Raw genomic sequence first — 16,021 nt, forward strand, 5'->3', positions numbered from 1 at the left:
AATCCCTAGACACGGGCAATTAGGTATTCACACATTTTATAGCACAGTCGCGTGAGGGCCGGCCATGAGCTGACCACATCTTAACGCACTAATGGTCAGCTCATAGGCCTATGGCTGGACCATACCACACGTCCTAGAGGGGGTGTCATTCAACAGTGCTCATGTGGACACTGGTCAGTCGGTTGGATTAGGAGTGTGCCGGTATCAGATGCAATTGTGTCCGCCATGCAATACTGTCCTTAGAGGGGGTGTCATTCAACAGTGCTCATGTGGACACTGGTCAGTCGGTTAGATTAGGTGTGTGCTGATATCAGATGCAATTGTGTCCGCCATGCAATACCAGCCGCTCCGGACACTTTTGCATATGTCAGGGGCTATGCAAAAACCGTCCGATGGACATGTACATGACTGTACATGTATTTGCGCGCGTAAGCGAGCGAGCATGCACTGAACCTACGTATATGCAGCATGAATATTCACGTATGTTATGATTGCAGCGAATATCCAACGGCCGAACATTTCCCATGTCATTCATAACATGCACTTAGCTTGTAAAAAAAAAGGCGAATGTGTTCCGTCGACTAATGGCGTTTAATTTACTGCAAGGACGGTTTTGCACGAGGGCGGACACAACTGCATATGCAAATGTGTCCGGACGGACACAATTGCATTATGCAGCAGCGTCTGGGCGGACACGATTGCATATGCAAATTCGTCCGGAGGACATTATTGCATATGCAATACTGTCCTCCGGATAGTATTGCATAGCGAACATAATTGCATGCGACACCGGCAAACTCTACCAGTATATCCTCAGTGTATCTGTTGTTGCTATTTTTGCTCATGTTTTTATATTTTTTTATTCTGCATTTTAATGTCTTTTGGCGGTCTGAAACAGTGTTAAAATTATTAGAAATACATTTAAGTTAAGTTAAGTTAAAATTGGTATGTCTTTTTGTCAGTGGTATGAGTCTAAATATATAATACAATAGTGAATGCAACAAACAAGCTGAAAATTAACCTAGGCAAAACCTGGTCACTCTGGGGCAAATGAAAATGCAAAACAAAACCTCTCCTACCGATGGAAAAAAACAAAAAAACTATGACAATGTACCGTTGGGATACAACAACAAACCCCCCTATATTTCAAAACATAATGACAAAATTAGTTTTATACAATTTTCTCCATGTTACATCATCACCTCTTGTTATGATTTAGTTTGTGCTTGTATCTGTCGCAGGGGAAATTATTGGAACGCAGCTAACATACGGTGCCGGTACCAGGGAAATCTGTAACCTCCTCTCCATGGGAAAATAAAGATGAGCTGAAAGGAAAGTTTCAAAAGAGGGCGCTATCAGAAGTAGTTTGTACACAGTTCACCGTATGGTGTGTGTGTGGGGGGGGGGGGGTTATAGAATCTCTACGATGGACAGATTCTCCTGCAAGTCCTGCCACACCGTCAATCATACCATTTAGGAAGAAACTTAAGTAAAAAGTAAATGTGCGGGTACAACCATCTCCTTTGTGTGGGAGTGTTGGCTCTTTACAAGAGCCGGGTGTTGTCTGGATGTTTCTGCTCGTATAATCTGCTCGTCTTCATCACACGTGGCTGTACCCGCAAGTTTTGTTTATGGTTTCTTTCTTTTTATCTACACCATTCAAAGCTTCATAATTAAATTGTATAACGGCTAGTAAACACATGTAATGTGTTATATTTGGCAACAACACGCATACCACGAGCAATCAGCTGGATGTATACATTAAATGGAACAGATGGATTACTCACACTGCGACGTATCGGAAATTGTTTTGAAAGTTACAGTTAACATTATTCCAAGCATTTAATCTTGGCAGGTTTTTTTTGTTCCATATGCAAATTGTTTTGTTTTCACTAACGCACTGTAGTTGTTTCAACACATAAACAACTCTTTTAAAATTTTATAAGGTACTTTTTAACTGCAATTGGTATGTAGAGAATGGAAGACAGTGATGCCCTTTTAACGATGATTACAAATCAAGCACTTTAAAGTACACTATTGGTAATTGTCAAAGACCAGTCTACTCACTTGGTGTTTCTCAACATTATGCACAAAATAACAAACCTGTGAAAACTTGAACTCAATTGGTCGTCGAAGTTGCGAGATAATAATGGAAGAAAGAACACTCTTGTCACACGAAGTTGCGTGCTTTTAGATGCTTGATTTCTGGACCTCAAAATCTAATTCTGAGGTCTCGAAATCAAATTCGTGGAAAATTACTTCGTTCTCGAAAAACGTTACTTCATAGGGAGCCATTTCTCACAACGTCTTTTATTATCAACCTCTCCCATTACTCGAATACCAAGTGAGGTTTTTGGAAATCTGCCCTGAGATTTTGTCCTCCATATTATGGGAAAGTTTTATGGCTGGATGAAGATGATTCAAAAGAGGGCGTTATCAAAAGAGGGTGTGTAGGTATTACATGTCTTTGGTGTGTACACAGCTCGCCGTATGGGAACAGAATCTCCTACCACAGCGGCACCGAATCTTCAACTAGAAAAGTCTCATTAATTGCGCTTCACAACAGTGACGTCATGCATCATCACCACAAGAGGCGTGTTTATGGCGCATAGCCCATGTATAAAAATGTTATTACCGAGGCTCAATACGCTGGTATGCTATAAGACCATTCTGATCATGTCTTAGGTATCAAACGGGTATACCAGTATCTCAATACTCAAAATTAATCTGTGATGGACAAGTGATACCAATCGCTGCCCGGGTGTCACACACAACTCAATCTTGCTCCTGTAGTCGCCGTCGTTTGTTGCTTATCACACGTCAAACCCAACAAATAAAATGTACGGTGTTGGGATTCGCATTGGATGTAGAACAACAGAGATTACCAACCGTGTTTAGATGTGAACTGTCTCCTTCGTCTATAAAAACCTAAAGAGGTCTTCAGTGTACCTCCTTGTCCAAGTCTACGAGATCTTCAGGTGTTTGTTAACTTCCTTGTCCAACATGGAAACAACTACGACAACGATTTGCATCAATGGGACTTCCTGGAACGACACCATGATGGTGTGCGGTATCAATGAGACATCGAGGAGGAACATGACCGGTGAAGAAATCAATAGCTGGGATGATGCCACTTGGATCTTAACCAGTGCTTTCGTCATCTTCACTATGCAGTCCGGTGAGATTGTCTTTATAGATAATACAAATATCGAAGTCTCAAGTTTATGTTGCTTTGTACCGACCACGGGCAGAAATTTTTCATTAAAAGCTGTTGGGGTTAAACTTCAAACCAGTGTAGAAATGAGTTCCCCCTGAAAGTATCTGCTTTTAAAATAGGTAGCAACGAATGAGTATAAGCACATAACATAGAATTTGAATTTGAATGCAAACATTTGGAAAATGTTTGCCCATTAATGAAATTGAATGGTTGACCAGCTCTTACTGCTGGCTTTAACGAAATTGAATGAGTCTTGCGGCCTGATGAAATTGAATGATTTCATTTGACCTGTGAATGCTTAACTGTTGAAATTGATTTTTGGGGTTGAACAAAAAATTGACTAGAGTGGGATTCGAACCAACGACCTCCGGATTAATGTGCCGGCGCTCTACCAACTGAGCTATCTAGCCCTATATTGGCGGTGTCCCTATTTTGCCAATATCTTTGTTCGGGGGTGCCAGTCAGAAGCCATACAACCGTTAACTGCCGTGTAGCCAGGCATCACACCCAAATTGAATAACTCTTTTTGACTCTTGAATGCTGGTTCAAAGTGCATTCATTGTCAAAACGAAATTGAATAAGCCAGGAGTTAAAATGAATGGATTTTTGTTGAACCTGACCGGGAATACCTATAATACATACTTCCAGAAAGATGGGTTATTGCAGTGGTGGATTCTGAGACCCAATTGTGTAGCACCTTACAAGTATTTACAAGGTGCGAGATAAACGTATATTGGATGAAATTTTGAATTATCAGACTTGAACCTATTCACTGTCCGTTTTTTTTGCGTTTTTAACCTTATGCGCAGTTTTTTTGTTAAAAGCTTTTTTTCCGAAATTCTGTATCTAAAATATTAAATAAAAATGAATAACTTTCTCTAACCAAAACATATGTATCTTGCTAACTTGAGTCGCCTTGTGGCAATAGTATTACTTGAGTGATAATGCCCGCTTTTGATGACGTGTGTGTAGTTCATGTACGATTGATGATAATTATTATTATGTTTTGTTTTCTAAAAACTTTTCATTTTGCTGTATAAGACGAATTTTGTAATCATATTGCGCTATATAAATACTGTTTTATTATTATAAACACGAATCATTAGTGGAAATACCGTGGCCATTATTCAATTTTTCTCAATCAGTAGACACTGTATTTATACTTTCAAATTTAACCTTTATTTTTTTTTATAATTCGCATATGACACAGCATTTCGTTCACAAAGACAATTAAAGATGCTATGTTGGATTTTTGGCCCCAAACATTAAAAAATTGATTTTTTTTGAGTGAATGGTATTTCAAAGAGTATCACCCGCTCTAACGAAACAAAGTTTAACTTCAGGAACCATGAATTAAAAAAAAAACGTTTCTTATAAAACACATAAGAATTGGTCACGTGATATATTGTCGGGATACTGCTACTTACTACTAATTGGCGGACTTTTTCGAGCAATGGCTCAAATGAAAGCTTGTAACTTTCTCGACCCCCATCAAAATACCTTTTGAATTTCTAATCAAAATTTTTGGGTCAAATCGGCCAAAAATCTGACATAGCATCCTTAATTGTCTGTTAATAATGACCTTACCATTGACCCTGTCATATTGTACCCGGCAAATACAAACACTTACAAAAGTCAATGCATCATAAAACATCTTAAGTGTGTTTCTAAAACATTGTATCAATAACCTACTCTTTCATAAGCTTTATGAAAACACACTTATTTATAAATTTTGCCGAAGACCAGGAATAGAACAAATTGTGCTATAACATTGAGCATGACATTGAATGAGCATGACATTGAATTTTGTGTTGTATAAGCGACACTTTTCTTATTTTAGCATAACCTTTTTTATGAACAGTTCTAGTTCCAGATTATACTAAATTAATTAAAAATTTCTACTGGCGCACTTAAAACTTACTGATCAAATTATTTCTGTGTCGGTTAAGATATGTATATTGATATATTATGTGGAAATCGTTCAACCCCCAAATTTTAATAAAATTATTATTGCGACAGAATGTCAAGCTCAAACGGCGGAGTACCACAACCACGGCAAAAGCCATTTTGTTCTTTCGAGTCAAAACACATTTAAAAAAATGTAATCAAATTTAGTTTTTAATTCTATAATGTTTAAAACTACAGTTTTCGCTCGAAAACTGTTTTTAGGGCAAGTTTTACTTTATATTTACAAACCACGTGCACTCTGTAATACAGTATCGACCCATTTATTAAAAAGATCCTTTCAACAAGAAATCTTTGAACTAGATTGCTTAGAAATTTGGCAATCGAATATTGTTGAATTTAACAAGTACTCTACGGGTTCAGAGTGTGTTATTTGTTTTTATAACACCCCTCTACAAATATTCTGCATTATTTTGGGTTAAGAGCGAGTCACATGATATGTCTTAGTTTTACTAGGCAGCGGCCGTTCGATAGGGCACCGTTTGCCGTGTGATCGTCTTTTGCACCAAGCTGAAGCTAGCCGCGAATTCTCAGCCGCGAATGCCAGCCGCGAATTCTCAATTTTACGGCCGAAAAGTCCAGCCGCTAATTCGAGTCGCCGCGCCAGCCGCGCTTTTCCCGTTTCACGAAGCGACAACATTTCCTAAGTTGTTCACCCACACTTTAGCCACTGTTTCTTTAGTTTGGTAAATTCATGGCAATTTTGAATATTGGTTTTGTAAAATTTCGTTCATTATAACAAAATGGAGGCCAAATTAGGGTAAGATAATTGATTGTTTAATGCTTTATTCGATCCATCAATCTTTAATAGTAACGTAGTCGACTCTCTGCAGTTGTTTTGAAAAAGACAAACGTTAAACCAAAGTACCGTACGTAATTAACAAATAATTTAATCATTAAGACCATTTCATAACACATCTAAATATTCCGTTGAGCTATCTAGAACAACAAATTTGTTCCTAATTTTACCATTTAATATATTGTGTGGGGTCTGCTCTTTTGAAGGGAATTTTTACTAACTAAATCAACGTACTTAGTCACTTTAAAACAAAATGTACCTCACATAATTGACAAAATAATTAATTTTGAGTGTTTGATCATCAAGACCATTTCATAACACATTAAAATATTCCGTTGCAGCTAATTACACCGACTAATTAGTTCTTAAATAAACCACTTTATATGTTGTGGGTTTTGTCTCATTTGAAGGGAATTTTTATCAAAGAAATAACGTAAGTAGTCTTTTTAAAACAAAATGTACCTCATATAATTAACAAATTGTTAGTTTTTAGTATTGAATAATTAAGAACATTTCATAACACATTGAAATATTCCGTTGCAGCTACTTAGATCATCTTATTAGTTCTTAAGTAAACACTTTATATGTTGTGGGTTTTGTCTCATTTGAAGGGAATTTTTAATCAAAGAAATAACGTAAGTAGTCACTTTAAAACAAAATGTACCTCACCATAACTAACAAATTGTTACTTTTTAGTGATTAATCATTAAGACCATTTCATAACCAATGAAATATTCCGTTGCAGCTAATTAGACCAACTAATTAGTTCTTAAATAAACCACTTTATATGTTGTGGGTTTTGTCTCATTTGAAGGGAATTTTTATCAAAGAAATAATGTTAGTAGTCACTTTAAAATAAAATGTACCTCACATAACTAACAAATAATTTATTGTTACTTTTTAGTGATTATTCATTAAGACCATTTCATAACACATCGAAAAATTCCACAACATATAGAGTGGTTTAATTAGGCACCAATCAGATGGTGTAATTAGATGCAACGGACTATTTCGATGTGTTATGAAATGGTTTTAATAATTAAACACTAAAAATTAAAAATTTGTTAATTATGTGAGGTACATTCTGTTTTAAAGTGACTACTTACGTTATTTTTTAGTCTAAAAATTCCCTTCAAATGAGACAAAACCCACAACATTTAAAGTGGTTTATTTAAGAACTAATTAGTTGGTGTAATTAGCTGCAACGGAATATTTCGATGTGTTATGTGATGGTCTTAATGATTAAACAAAACAAATTAACAATTTCGTTAATTATGTGAGGTACAATTTGTTTCAAAGTGACTACTTATGTTTGTTTTTTTGTGATAGTCCTATTCAAAAGAGACAAAACCCATACCCTATAAATGGGTGTCATTATGATTAATTTGTTGGTTTCATTAGCTGCAACGGAATATTTCGATGTGTTATGAAATGGTATTAATAATTAAACACTAAAAATTAAAAATTTGTTAATTATGTGAGGTACATTCTGTTTTAAAGTGACTACTTACGTTATTTTTTAGTCTAAAAATTCCCTTCAAATGAGACAAAACCCACAACATTTAAAGTGGTTTATTTAAGAACTAATTAGTTGGTGTAATTAGCTGCAACGGAATATTTCGATGTGTTATGTGATGGTCTTAATGATTAAACAAAACAAATTAACAATTTCGTTAATTATGTGAGGTACAATTTGTTTCAAAGTGACTACTTATGTTGTTTTTTTTGTAATAGTCCTATTCAAAAGAGACAAAACCCATACCCTATAAATGGGTGTCATTATGATTAATTTGTTGGTTTCATTAGCTGCAACGGAATATTTCGATGTGTTATGAAATGGTTTTAATTATTAAACACTAAAATTAAATTGTTTGTTAATTATGCGAGGTAAATTGCGTTTTAAAGTGACTTCTTTTGCTATTAACAAAAAAACACAAAATTAAATGTAATTAGGAACTAATTAGTGGGCCTAGTAAAGCTGCAATGGAATATTAATTTAGTGTCTAAAAGATTTAACACTAAATTTATTATCTGTTGATCATATTAGGTACATTTTGTTCAATGCAATGTTTTAATCTTATTTTTATTTTTTTAAACAACTGATATTCAGAAAGTCGATATGTAACCATTAAAGTTTGATGGATCGACTAAAGCATTAAAAATTCAATTATCTTAACCTAATTTGGCCTACATTTTGTTATTATTACCAAAATTTTACAAAACGTACATTCAAAATTGCCATGATTTTACAAAATTTAAGAAATAGTGGCTTATGTGGGTGAACAACTTAGGAAATCCTGCCGCTTCGTGAAACTACTTTGGTAATGAAATTCGCGGCTGGCGCGGCGACTCGAATTAGCGGCTGGACTTTTCGGCCGTAAATTGAGAATTCGCGGCTGGCATTTGCGGCTGGGAATTCGCGGCTGAGAATTCGCGGCTGCTTGCCGTGTAGTAGTCCGGACGGTGTGCAGTACCCAGACGTCTTTACTGCCACCTCAACCCAATCATGTGTGCATATTATGTGTATCTGAAACGCGCGTACGAACGTTTCGTGTACGGAGATGATACATAGTCTATTGGGGTGTTATAAAATAAACTGTTTTAACTCGCGCTGTGTTTAACACTACGTCTCCCTCGGTGATCCCCGGACCGTTTCATAACGCTCCGGGATCACCTCGGGAGTCGTAGTTTTAACCATAGCACTCGAAGCAGCCAATATTCGTACAATAACATTGACTGATTCTTTTTGTTAAGCCAATGATTCACAGAAGCGCGACTAAGTAATAACCAATAACCCTTTGGAAAGAAGACAAAGAAAGCTGTATCAGTTGTATACTTTGGGGGAAAACCCAACAGAATTACTCAACGGAAACCCAACGACACAAGGCCCAATTTCAGAAGCTAAGCACACAAACTTGCTAAACACAGAAAAGCCTTGCTTAGCGGAAAGAGATTATCAGCCATCAATCCATAAAGCTTACATTATTGCGACGGTGCTCCACTCTTATTTCGTTAAGCAAGTATATTATTTGTAAGCAGGTTTTTTAGCTAAACAGCTTGATGAAACTGTTTAAAGGTAGGGGTTGAAACTATATGTAGTGTCCCTGGTTGGATTAGAACTGGGGTCCGGGTTGGAAGACAAGGAAAGAAAGTTTAATCGTAATTCAGCCGCCAAGATAATATTCTGTTCCCCAAACAGTCTTTAGACTGTAAGATAATTTCATGACACACTTTGAAACTACGCAACAATTATTGTTTGTATGAGTAAAATGTTACGATTGATGGTTCAATAAAAGAGTCATAATCTTAGATAAGCCTTATTATAGAGCAGTATATGAAATCATATTCAAACAATAAAATGAAATCTCACACGATTGCAGGTTTTGGTCTTCTCGAATCCGGCATGGTATCCCGAAAGAATGAAGTCAACATCATGGTGAAGAATGCTGTAGATGTGATCTTCGGTGGTCTCACGTATTGGATGTTTGGTTATGGCTTCAGCTTTGGAACAGGGCCGGGTACCAACGCTTTCTGCGGTAAGTTTATTGATGGTATTTAATAACAATACAAAATAACATACAATTTATAAGGCGCACAGTATTTTGAATCTCCAAAATAATTGTTGAGGTTCGTTTTCAAAATCCAAAAAATAATGACAAATGTTATATAGGATTTGAAGCATTGCATGGTGAGGTATCAATATATTATTTGGCCTGCGGGATGCCACGTAGAGTTTGTTTCTCGAGAACCATGTCTTTCTGTATTTTACTACCGCGGAGTACATCAGATCTGCGCCGCGGTAGTAGACCAACGAAAGTGTTCCCCGAAAACAAACTCTACATGTCAAGTGGATACACACAGGGTGTTACCGCCAACCAAATAAAATGTTAGATGTTACTTTTAAAATAACGTTTGCATTATGTTTGGATTTGGAAAACGAACCTTACCAACATTACGGACGAACTTAATCACTATTATCCACATGTTTTCAAAAGGCCTGTCACCGGAACTGTTAATGAATACCAGGGACCTGTCTAATTAAGAAATGAAAAACCAATACGCATAATGTACCCAGGATATTTTGATCAGCTACGAAAAAACCATAATGTCAACTCGAATTAGCTTCAACCTCCCCCGTCATGTGACCCAATCAGCCGGTCCAATTGATGGGGGAACGGAGCTCCGCCAAACCCCAAAAGTGTACCCTTTTGCAAATACCCCCAAAACAATGTGATATATAACTCTACTTGTTAATGTTTGGTTTGATAAGAGTTCGTCCTTCTTATTTCAATTTCTTAGTTCTGAAGGAACTTGGTCTGCTGTTTTGAGAGTAGACTCGGGAATAAGGGATTTTAACATTCGATAACTGGATCGGGGGCAGGTCTGTTTTAGCTCTACTCTCTCCCACATGAGGTAAACTAAAACACGCTCACTCAGTACCATGGTTTCATTTGCCTTTAAGTGTAATTATTTGCTCTTGTACTTAGCGCAGCATTTCGCCCTAAGGCGTTCGGAAAATCACCAGACATCCACAAAAAAACCTTTCACAACACAGGAGATAAAACGGCAAACTTGGAAATCATTGATTAGATGTCGCTTTTAACATTGCGCCTAAAGTCTACTCAGTCATTGCTTTTCGGACGCCATGTAAATATAACAAAATACTTTTCAGGGTTTATGATAGTAGAAAGCTTCCCTTGAAATTTTATTTACCGAGGCGCTGTAGTTTTTGAGAAATGAGTATAAGCAATACTTTTCGTCTCAGTTTTAGCATGTAAAAACGTATTAACCAGTTATGCTATGGTTTTGGTATAATATCATAACTGGTTAAGGGGATTTTACATGCTAAAATCATTTTGGTCTCATGAGACCAACATTATTTTGTGACTTGTTTTACTCATTTCTCAAAAACTACACAACCTTAGTTAGTAATATTCGAAGGGAAGCTTTCAACTATCATTATCTTCAAACCCTGTAAGTTTAATGTAAACCTGTGGACATTTTGAAAAAGTACCCGAATCCTTTAAAGACAGTGGACACGTTTGGTAATTGTCAAAGACCAGTCTTTTGAAAAGTTGAGCTCAATCGGACGTCGAAGTTGCGAGATAACAAAGAAAGAAAAAACACCCTTGTCACACGAAGTTGTTTGCGTTTAGATGGTCGATTTCGAGACCTCAAATTCTAAATCTGAGGTCTCGAAATCAAATTCGTGGAAAATTACATCTTTCTCGAAAACAATGTCACTTCAGAGAGAGCCGTTTCTCACAATGTTTCATACTGTCAACCTCTCCCCCATTACTCGTTACCAAGTGAGGTTTTATGCCGATAATTATTTTGAGTAATTACCAATAGTGTCCACTGCCTTCAAAGGAATTAAGTAAAACATTCGACCATAAGGAACATTCCTTTCTCTATTTTAAAGGGTCTGCGTACGCTAACTTAGTAATGATAATCTAATGATAATCAAAACGTAGATTAGAACCCCGCAAAAATTAATTACAAAGGATGGTAATTTGGTGAAGGCACTTAACCATAGAAAGGCAACGTCATCAAGTTAAAACTCAAACGATTTATTTATTATTTTTTTCTTTGGGGGGGGGTATGCATGCACTCCTCACATCTATATTAAAGCCATTGGACCCTTTCGGTTCAGAAAAAATAATAAAAGTTCACAGATTTACAAATAACTTACAGGGTTTACAGAAGGCAATGGTGAAAGACTTCTCTTGAAATATTATTCCATAAAATGCTTTACTTTTTGAGAAAACAGCAAAACAATATACATTCTCGTTAACGAGAATTACGGATTTATTTTAAACACATGTCATGACACAGCGAAACGCGCGGAAACAAGGGTGGGTTTTTCCGTTGTTTTCTCCCGACACCGATGACCGATTGAGCCTAAATTTTCACAGGTTTGTTATTTGCTATAGAAGTTGTGGTACACGAAGTGTGGGCCTTAATTTGGGCAATACTGTTTACCGAAAGGGTCCAATGGCTTTAAAGATAGGGGCTAGAATTAAATTACCTTTTAACAACAACAATGGTCAACACGAAAAGAAAAAAAAGGGTTAATCACGGAGCAACAACACTTCCTGCATGTCCTAGCTTAGATTTATTCCGCTCACTCTAATCATGTGATAAACACTCTGTTTAACCGCCGCAATTGATACTGTAATTAAAATGCTATGATGCAAACAAAAGTACATTCGCTTTGTTTTGTCGCTGGCCATTTTTTAAAGAGCCTCGAAGACAAGGAACCCAATTAAGGCTGGATTATGTAACGAACAACAACAATTCCATCCGGCATGGTGGAGATCCAATTAAGGTTTGCAAAAACACCATGGTGTATAGGCCCAAAGTCCATGGACATGATTTGAAACGTTTTACGGTGGAGACAAGCTCTACTCTATGTCACACCATGTTCATTTTGAATAGGAATTTCAAACTGTGCACGGTTGAATTTCAATCTATGGTTAACAGAAATACAATCATGATTAGGGTTTGCAAATGTTTTTTTGTTATGCAAGTCGCCTGACACACAAGGCCTGAAGGCCACTTCTACGTGTGGGCTACAATTATTTTTTTCCAGAAGTCATTGCCACCTACTCCTAGGGCTGAAACAGGGTTACCCCCTTTCACAGTCCATACAAATGTAGGCTTGGGTATCTTCAATTCGAAGACTAGCCGGTAGAGCAGAAAGCACTACCTCCCAGTTTAATTTAGCAAGTGTAACGACCGGGAGCGGAACCCACACCCTGCTGATCAAACACAAGTGCTTGAATCCAGTGCTCCTAACCGCTCGGCCATGACATGGTGGACATTCTTAAGTTATAAGGTTTGCAGTAACACCCGATGTTAATTTAGTAGGATGTTCAAACTGTGCATGGTGGATATACAGTCTAGAAAGTTTTGTTGCAGCAACATGCTCACGAGTAGGACTTTAAATACACTAGAAACTATTGTTAATTGTCAAAGACTGTCTTCACAGTTGGTGTATCGCAACATAACTATGAATAAAATGACAAACCCTCTGAAAATTTGAGCTCAATCGGTCGTCGAAGTTGCGAGATATTCATGAACAAAAAACGCGCTTGTCGCAACCATCTTCACATAAAGTATTTGCTTTAAGATGCTTGATTTCGAGACCTCAAATTCTAAATCTGAGGTCTCAAAATCAAATTCGTGGAAAATTAATTCTTTCTCGAAAAATACGTCACTTCAGAGGGAGCTGTTTCTCACAATGTTTTATACTATCAACCTCTCCCAATTACTCGTAATCAAAAAAGGTTTAATATATATTTTTGTTGTTGTAATTACCAATAGTGTCTACTGCCTTTAAAACGATGCATGATTGAAAAACAATCTAGTATCGTTTGTAGTAACGTCATCATGATATAGGATTATCATTTTCGCAAGGTGTCGACTTATAGTATAAGGTTTTCAGTAACATTATGTTCATGAGTATGTTTTCAAAATTTGCACGTGGAAATACAATCTAGAAGGTTTGCCAGTAACACTTTATACAAAAGTACGACTTGAAACTTTGCATGGTGAGAATACAATAAAGTATTTTTTGTTGTGGTAACCATGGTATGTCTAAGTAATAATATACTTCAGCGTTGTGGTGGTTTCCTAGACAACGCACATGTTCCGACCTTCTTATATATAAGAAGTGGGTCATTCCATGTCAGACCAACGCACTTTTTTACCTCATGTCTTCCGATTTTGATAAAAATAGCTGTGATTGTAGGTCCTTATGAGCAATGAATGCACAGCAATTTTTAGCCCGATCGGACTTTCCATGTGGTCAGGGCAGAAACCACTAAATTCTGACATTTTTAGGGTAAAATACCACCTTTTTGGTAAACATATGTCATAACCATGTCAATTCTCATCACATATATGCAAATTTGGTATCAAAATAATGAGAATTGCATGCTCAAATCAGTTCTTTTGTCAAAAATAAATTTTCTGAAATGTAGGTCACTGTAATCTTTAATATGTTATCGTGACCTTTGACCCAGTTTTTGAAATAATGTATCATTCCAAAAATCAATGAAATAAAAATCTCTTGATAGAGCATGTCTTCCTCTATCAGAATCCACTAAGAAACAGTTGGGCTCTTCAAAATTTACAAGTTTATGACTATTTTTGTACAAGTACCGTGATCTTTAACATGTTATTGTGACCTTTGACCCAATTTGTGAAACAATGCATCATTCCAAAAATCAACAAAATAAAAATCACTTGATAGAACATGTTTTCCTCTATCACAATCAACCAAGAAACAACTGGGCTCTTCAAAATTTACAATTTTATTACCATTTTTGTACAGTTGTTAGGCCACAAACTAGTCAATTTATATACTTTACATAATAAATCCACCAACAAACCTCACTCTTCTGTTTCTAAAGTTACTTAAAGTGTTCATGGTTTGCGATTTGTTTCTTGTTGAGGGCTGATGTGGTTTAACCAGAATCAGAATTTAAACTATCAGCAGTGACACGCCCAGGATTTATTTTTTTTGGGGGGTGGGCCACATTTTCCCCAAAAATTTCTTTCGAAGATTGTAAAACAAAAAATCAAAACAAATCAAACAAACAAATTGAATACCTTGGAGGGGCTGGGATCGATCCCCCAGACCCATCGTCGCCCCCCCCCCCCTACTTTCGGGTGCACCACTGTGATTATTAGTGATCCCAGTTAGAGATTACATCAAGGTTGAGATGGAGAAGCTGTCTGCCTTTCTTCAGTAGATCACTACTTTACTTTAACCCCCTGTGATGAATCTTGAACAACAAATTAATGCATAGTAACTTTCTGAGAAATCTTCAAGAACAATTTGTTCACCATGCTGCAACTCTGACTTCAGTGCCCATTTTAATAGAGCTGCTCAGCAGCAGATTTTGTGCTAACTGTGCGATTTCCATTTAACCGTATAGCACACGACAAGGCATGCTAACCTTCCGATGAAGTCAGAGTTGCAGCATGGTGACATTTTTTGTTTACCATCTTGGAAAGAATTTTGTTTCAGAAAAATGCCCTCCACCTCCACCCTCCTCCACCCACAACCCAAATTAAATCCTGGGTGCGTCACTGCTGGTATTTTAAAGTATGATTCTGGTTAGACCACATCAGCCCTCAACATAAAAAAATCCCAAACCAATAACAATTTTAGTAACTTTGGAAAGTTTTTTATTTTTATTTATTTATAAAGTAAAGTACATGTATAAATTGACTAATTTGTAACCTACCAACTGTACAAAAATAGGCTTAAAGTTGTACATTTTGAAGAGCCCAGTTGTTTCTTAGTGGATTCTGATAGAGGATGACATGCTCTATCAAGTGATTTTCAATTCATTGACTTTTGGAATGATGCGTTATTTCAAAATTTGGTCAAAGTCACGATAACATATTAAAGATCATAGTGACTTGTACAAAAATAGTCATAAACTTGTAAATTTTGAAGAGCCCAACTGTTTCTTAGTGGATTCTGATAGAGGAAGACATGCTCTATCAAATGATTTTTATTTCGTAGATTTTTGGAATGATACATTATTTCAAAAACGGGGTCAAAGGTCACGATAACATATTAAAGATATTTCAGAAAATTTATTTTTGATGAAAGAATTGATTTGAGCATGCAATTCTCATCAATTTGATACCAAATTTGCATATATGTGATAACAATTGACATGGTTATCACATATTTTTACCAAAAATGTGGTATTTTACCCTAAAAATGTAAGATTTTAGTGGTTTCTGCCCTGACCACATGGAAAGTCCGATCGGGCTGAAAATTTGTGTGCATTCATTGCTCATTAGGACCTACAAGCACAGCAATTTTTATCAAAATCGGAAGACATTTGGTAAAAAAGTGCGTTGGTCTGACATGAAATGACCCATATAACTCTACGGTTCCGACCTATGTGTCGGACACGGTCTTTAAGTCAATGACCAGATTCTGAAGAGCGACTAATAATATTAATGTTTTAAGGTAAAAATGCTGTACAGTGTCAAAAGAATAGCAACATCAA

General features: G+C 36.5%; 1 protein-coding gene and 1 non-coding gene across 2 annotated transcripts in view; one reads left to right on the forward strand and one right to left on the reverse strand.

The window, feature by feature from the left end:
• Positions 1-3,003: 3,003 nt before the first annotated feature.
• Positions 3,004-16,021, forward strand: part of LOC117295656 (putative ammonium transporter 2) — a gene marked incomplete at its 3' end in the record, with an annotated part of 31,092 nt that continues 18,074 nt past the window's right edge. Inside the window, exons 1-2 of the mRNA XM_033778366.1 lie at positions 3,004-3,178; positions 9,362-9,517. Coding sequence (XP_033634257.1) covers positions 3,004-3,178; positions 9,362-9,517 — 331 coding nt within the window. The remainder of the gene's footprint in view (positions 3,179-9,361; positions 9,518-16,021) is intronic.
• Trnan-auu lies at positions 3,555-3,627 on the reverse strand. Its single transcript has one exon. It is a non-coding gene; the product is annotated as a tRNA-Asn (tRNA).

This window comes from Asterias rubens, chromosome 10, assembly GCF_902459465.1.
Source record: "Asterias rubens chromosome 10, eAstRub1.3, whole genome shotgun sequence".
In the NCBI taxonomy this organism is placed as follows: Eukaryota; Metazoa; Echinodermata; class Asteroidea; order Forcipulatida; family Asteriidae; genus Asterias; species Asterias rubens.